General features: G+C 44.6%; 1 protein-coding gene and 1 long non-coding RNA gene across 2 annotated transcripts in view; both read right to left on the reverse strand.

Annotated features, from left to right (window-relative positions):
- Positions 1-6,701, reverse strand: part of IRAK2 (interleukin 1 receptor associated kinase 2) — a gene marked incomplete at its 5' end in the record, with an annotated part of 23,926 nt that extends 17,225 nt beyond the window's left edge. The window contains one exon of the mRNA XM_026074998.1: positions 6,521-6,701. Within this exon, the coding sequence (XP_025930783.1) occupies positions 6,521-6,701 (181 nt within the window). The remainder of the gene's footprint in view (positions 1-6,520) is intronic.
- On the reverse strand, positions 617-5,660 carry LOC112970459. The gene is made up of 3 exons (XR_003255012.1): positions 3,930-5,660; positions 1,248-2,505; positions 617-1,132 (listed from the first exon to the last, which is right to left on the reverse strand). It is a non-coding gene; the product is annotated as an uncharacterized LOC112970459 (long non-coding RNA).
- Position 6,702: the final 1 nt, after the last annotated feature.

Genomic DNA, 6,702 nt, shown 5'->3' on the forward strand with positions numbered 1-6,702 from the left:
CCGGGGGGGGGCGGGGCCGCCGCCGGGGCTCGCGCCTTGGCAGCCGGGGATCAGCTCCGAGACGTGCGTTCAGGGTCCAGCACGACCTGCCTGACTTTTCGGTCCTTTTTTGTATTTCGCATTTAATCTGCCTCTGATGCAGCTCTGCACTTGGAGCGTTTATAATTAATTAATCTGCCACCGTGCAGGTTGCAGACACTGATGGCAAAATGATCTGCTTGCAGAGAGCCCTGCAGCCCTGCCTCTGCCATCACGCGACAGCCTGCAATACGAGACTTCAGCCCATTCCTCCTTCTCTTCTCTTTCTATTTAGCCCCAGTAAACACTACTGTAAATTCTGAGAGCTTTTAATTTATCTTTCCTTTATAGTTTGCATATATTTTATAATATAGCCAATTCCTATGATTACAGCATTAAGCTTTCAAACTTTGGAAGATATCTGTGCTTCTTAGCTACGCATCTTCCCCAGAAATCATGAACCCTTCAGGTGCCATTAAAGTAACAATTCATTTCTTGCCCCATTGTGGCAAGGAAAGGTGAAAAATATGATACTGATGTAGGTGCAGGGTTAAAAGATAGACAACAACAACAACAACAACCACAACAAAGTCCAGAATGTATTATTATTTTAATGACTCATGACAGGTGTTTTGAAAGTATTACGATAATAATAGTTAAAGCTATTTTATTTTGCTCCTTTTTCCCTGCTCGCTTTCCCTCTCACACATACTGAAATTGTATGCCACAGAGAGATGAGCAGAACTCCTTCTAAGGTCACATAAAATGAGAGAGAAATCGGTGTTGCAAAGAACTGGACAAAGGCTGGAAATGACACACTTCTGCCCCTTGGGTCCTGGATTAACTGCGTGAGACCTTTTAGACTCTGCCTTGTGGGAAAATGAGAAAAAAAAAGGAAATAGTTTGTCCGCTATTGCTTAAAAATGCCTCTAGCTGTGAGTAGGGCTTCAGTTTGGCACTAACCATTTTATGCAATAAAGGGTTTTACATGGAAACTGAAAATTACCTTTTCACACTGAAACTAGAATTATCCTATATATCCATGTTCTGTAGCCTTCACCTCCAAATCACGACGTACTAGACCGGACTCTGGACTGCAGTGTGCTCTCAAGCTCTTGAACAGTTAACATAAAGAATTTGTCATTTCTCTAGCGTTTTTCACCCTCACCTGTGACGCTGCCGCTTCCTGCAGATGCCGCACTCTCTCTTTCCCACCGCACCGCACTCACCGATTGCGTTAAGCTGGAACTTCCAGTTCTGGCCCTCGCTTCCCTCGCTCACATTTGTGCTTCTCTGGGGACTGTCACAGTTTCAGCTGGATTTTAGTGAGGCAGAGCTATGATTTGGACTGAAAACTACCCACATTTTTTAATGTAGTAGACACAACTAAATTACAACTTTCACTCATTACTAATCTGGCTGAATGACTGAAAGAAGGGAGGCTCCATTTTTAGATCTTCATGTGTTAGAGCTGGCTGGGGTTTTCTCTCGTCTCTTTACTCTCACGTAGAGGAGCATTCCAAAACAGAAGGAAAAATACTTTCCTGTGTATGTTGATGATTTCTCCATAAGTTTGCCTGTCTTTCCAAAACACCATTATAACTCCACATAAAGGTTTTATTTTATTTTATTTTATCAGTAGGGTTTTTTTAATGACCATAAATTCTCAGTTTAGCATTTAGGCACCTGCTCTGAAAGCTAATGCTTCCACTGGAACCGGCTTTTCTGCCAATTGCTTGTGTCTGTCAGTGCCTTTCATGTTGATTAAATACTCAAGCCAAGTGTTTAGCAGAAGAATGAAAACCAAATGGTATGAGAAATATTATGAACAATCACATTTGCAATTCCAATGACAATGTGTAATCAAATTGTTTTTATGCCAGGATGCCTCTAAATACAAAAAATAAAATACAGAGCTAGTGTTATTACTCACTGAACTAGTCCACGGTGGGGTCTTGTGAGCATTGGATGGTTTGACTTTTACGACTAGCCCATTTAAAGGATGGTGTTATTTAACAGACTCAAAATCACTACCACCTTGGTTAAAATGACAGACAGAACCAGCAACACCTATGACAATACCGTCAGACTGTGGCAAGTAGCTCGAGTATGACACCAGGTGTGACTCACCGGTCTGTAAAAACAAAACCTTGTCCATTATACGTGAGACATGTTTGTACTTGTTTGTCACTTTGCAGAGGAAGTTGCTATCTTTTTAAAGCTAGCATGTGGGGAAAAAAAATTCCGTGGTTTGTCAATATAAAAATTGGCTCTTCAGATGAACAAACAGGTGAGAGCTAAAAAGCTAAGTTCTTATAGAATTCATATAACAAGAAAATGCATCCACATTACAAGAAAAGAAAGCAGCTGTGGGAGGAACAGAGAAGACAGCTGTGTGGGTAGGACTCCACACTGGACCTTGTATATGTGTTCAGTCCCTTCTTCTCCCATAGACTTCTTGTATGACTTTGGAAAACTCCATTTCCTCTGCAAAATGGGAACAGAATTTTCTTTGTTATCTTATCTACAGAAAATATAAATTTCAGACATTAATTGTCTCACTATAAATATATATTAATTATTCACCAGAAGATTTGTTATTCTACAAAATGAAGTATGTTCTCATATTGGCTTCACCAAAGGGAGTCAGAGGTCTGCAGGGTGAAAGGGTATAAAGTTATTAAACTAGGTCCAAATAAAGGACTTTGGTTGCTAGAAATGAGATGCTACAGTGCCTAACTTTGTGACAGCCGAAAGTGGGTGTCCAGCCTCTCTTTATTGTGAGGGAGGCATTTGCCACATCAGAATGGGATCTAGAATGATGGGATGAAATACTAGAACTAAAGAAATTAAGTAGTTTTTGGATCTCCTCTCTTGGGACTTATATTCCTCAAGGATTCAAGGAAATGCCTTCTTCTGCTTGGGATTCTGTGGGTAAACGTGCAGAGTCTTCCGAAGAATTAAATCAGTTTCACTCTTAAAACACGAATTGGTGGGGGAAACAAGGTAGAGAGATCATGTAGATGCGTTGCTGCAGCTTACAGCATATAGCTGAGGAACGGTCTCTACCCTGACAACTGCTTCTGCATTTTACTCAGTGACTGTTTAATTTAAACCGGGTAAACAATCCAGTGCTCCCTGCTTTGGGTGTACCCGCGTCAGTCGGGCTCTCTGTGCTCTGGCGGATCTTTGGTTCATTTCTACACAGTAACACAGCTATTCTCAGTCCATCTTCAACAGAACGGACAGAAAACTTTCCTTATAAACTGGGCTGAACCACAGCAAATTAACATCGGGCACCCACAACTAATCATCGCCTAGCAGGAGCTGCTCTTCAGCGAAGTACGTGAGTTGCCTGGGAATTCAGCAGACCTATCTACAAGTTAAGCAAGGACAGGACACTCCTATGAGTAATGAGATCAGGAGGGAGCTTTCACATTTGTTTTTGGCCAGTCACAGATACATCAGTATGTTTTTCTGCCCTCTAGCATTCAGGAACCCAAGGAATTTGATGCATTGGTGGTCATCAATGTTGTACTAAAGTATTGCCAACTGGCTATATGCTGGAAAAAGTCACAGACTAGTGGAGTAAATTAAAATAATGCTAATGAGCTGCAGAAGAGATCACAGACCCCACCTAAATCAGAAACATAAAGACTGTTTGTAATATGTACAAGTGTGTTAAAACCTAAGACCAAATAGTTGCTAGGTTAAAAGAAAAGCTACCAGAGTCAAGCAGGGCAGTTTTGTATAATTGGATGACAAAACCGATATGTTAATCGGAAAGCGCAGTATCACAAGGACATTGGGAGAGAAATGTCTCCCTCAAGTATTTGTAGGACTGCGCCTGTCAGGGCCCAGCTCAGTACACTCTGACCAAAGGACTCCTAGGAGCTCGATGACTTACTGACCTCTGCTCCTGAATCCTGCAACCGCTTGCTTGTTGCTGAAGCAGACCTGCAAAAGGCCACAACAGTGGAAATTCTTATGCAGCTACATTTAAGCACAGACGCTACCTAAACTGTGATAACGGTTTAGTGTCACCTACGTGCAGTCCCGCAGCAACAAGATGCTAAACGACTAAAATGACTTTTAAGGGGACTTCAGGAAAACAAGCGTACAGTTACAAGTACTGTGAAGTTACTTGACAGAATTACAGAAGAGAGTCAAAAAGTTAGTGTGGATTTACATTTTATGACAAACAAAGATCAGTTCGCACATTTCATTTTAAGAAAAACAAGTGTACAAAAAGTGGAGACAATTCATACTTAACAGAATAGGTTGATATTGTCAGTCATTTAGTTTCACAGCTGCGTTCTTAGAATGTTTAGAATGTTTAGAATGGAAAGAAACATATGCCACAAACAATCTGCTATAATCTTGCATCAGTCTGCTTCTCACATGGCACAGCACTACATCTTTTGCTTGGTAGACAATTCATACATCTGCTAAAAACAATGCTGCTTTGAATTGCATGTGTACATTCACACAAATACACATTCTCGTTGAGGAATGAGGGGAACAGGATATAGTCAAAGAAACTTTTTCTTTGCTCATCCAGCCTGCCTGAAATAAAGCGTATATCAATTTGTGAGCTGGATCGAGCAATAGGCTCGGATGAGCTGATACAGCCTCCTGTCTGTTCCTTAGGAGGCACTAGCAACTTAAGTGGCTCATGCTCCCTAAAAAAGCCTCCCCTTAGGACTTGAACCATGGCTACTGCATTGCTGTGGGGGGAGAGGCAGGGCTCAAAGCATCTACCTTCTGTGAATGCTACCTCCTACAGCCGTATGGGAAGCTGGAGGAGCAGGCGTGGAGGTGCAGAGGGGAAAGGCGCCCCAAAACTAGGATACAGCCAATGTGGCTGACCAGGTTGAATCACCCTGAGACAAACCAGTGAAGAATCCAATAATGAAGGACAAATAAGGCATTACAAGTATGATCTGTGTAAAAATTTGTCAACCTCAAGGTGTTACTAGGACATGGGTTTATAAATGGAAAGGAAAGAGGCAGAAAACCCCAAGCTTTTACACACTTCATCTTTCCATCAACATAAAGTTTCCGGTCAGGCCCTCAGAAGGTGGTGCAAGCTCTCACAAATATAAACAAACATCCCTCACACTTTCTGAATCAGAGGCAAATTTAGCCTAAGTGCGAAAAAGTGGAATTCCACCAAAATCAAACTATTTGACCAAAACTGCTGTTATTCTGCCACTTACAATGATTAGAGTTTGGATTAAACTAATCCTTGGTGTAATTTACTTTCTAAAGCAGAGAAAGTTGATCTGTATGCATATTCGCTAAATAGGTGACCTGATCTTAAATCACTATGGCATGTTCTGAAATAGACCAAGTTAAAATTCTTCTCTGAGTTTCATCCACGCAAGGCCTCTAGAGTCACAGGTCTGCAATACGCATAACTAAGAGCAGAACTGAACCATCATGAACTTGGCATATGTTTACATGGTGTTTAGTCTTTTGGACCTGACTTACCGTCATAACAAGTTTCGTATACCTTCACTAACTGAGTGTATGTTTCAGAACATGAAATACAGACATCAGCTCTCGGCTCGTTTCAGGGTGGTTACTCCTGCTTAAACTCAGTGGTTTGCCATTTAAAGAGTCTGGAATGAACAACATCCATTTTATTCTGAAACTCCCTTCCTTAATGTTTCACTTCTCTCCAGAGAAAGCCGCAGAAGATCCTTCTTAATATCAGGATGATCTTCCAGCTCTTCATATAACGATCGAACAATGTCCAGTTTCCTGTAGTCCATCGGTCTGACCAGACTGCGAACAACCTGGAGACATCTCTCCTTCAGGGTGAACACTGAGGTAAAAAAACAAAACAAAACAAAACTCACCCTGAGACTGGCACCAGGCTGCTACCGGAAACACTCTGGCTCAGATGTTACTTTGTCCAGTACATCAGGAAATACAGAGAAGATAAAGCGTGGCAGAGCTATTCACGCCACACTAGGGTTATGGGAAAGAGAGGAAAAGAACGTGCTATTGGCTGCCATGAGGCATCCAACGAAACCCATCAGAAATGAGAGGAAATCTTAAAAATGAACGATCTATCAGTGGCTCTATTCGAAAGAAAGCAGCGGCCTGGTTCCCGAAACCCTCGCGGTCTGCTCCTGCCACGCCGACAGGTTTCACGAAGCACTGAGCACCTGACCCAGCACGGGGCCCTCGCAGCGGGGCGGGCGAGGCGAGGGCGAAGCGCTTTACCTGGCAGCGTGATGTCCGCTTTGCTCACGTCGGGAGCGGCGACGAACAGCTCCTGCCGGTTGACGAGCAGCGCGTCGTTCGTCCCCGCGTCGCGGAACAGCCAGAGGTGGCCTGCGGCGGGGGGGCGCGAGGGCGGCGCTGAAGGCGGCTCCGAGGCCGCCCGGCGCCTCAGCGCCTCCCTCCCTCCCTCCCTCCCTCCCGCCTCAGGGGGGAGGCGGCCGCGGCCCCCCCGCGCCTCCCCCCGCCCCGCGCGGCGCCCCGCACCCACCGCGGTAGCTGTGCATGACGCGGCCGGTGCGCGGCTGCAGCACCGGGTAGTAGCGCGGCCTGCCCTCGAAGTCCAGCCACACGGGGAGCACGGAGCGGGGGCTGCGGTTGTTGAAGACCACCTTGGAGAGCTCCCGCGTGTTGGCGGAGCGCAGCCCGCCCGCGCCGCCCGCCGCCTGCGGC

The sequence above is a fragment of the Apteryx rowi genome, unplaced genomic scaffold (assembly GCF_003343035.1).
Source record: "Apteryx rowi isolate R43461 unplaced genomic scaffold, aptRow1 scaffold_4, whole genome shotgun sequence".
Classification (NCBI taxonomy): domain Eukaryota; kingdom Metazoa; phylum Chordata; class Aves; order Apterygiformes; family Apterygidae; genus Apteryx; species Apteryx rowi.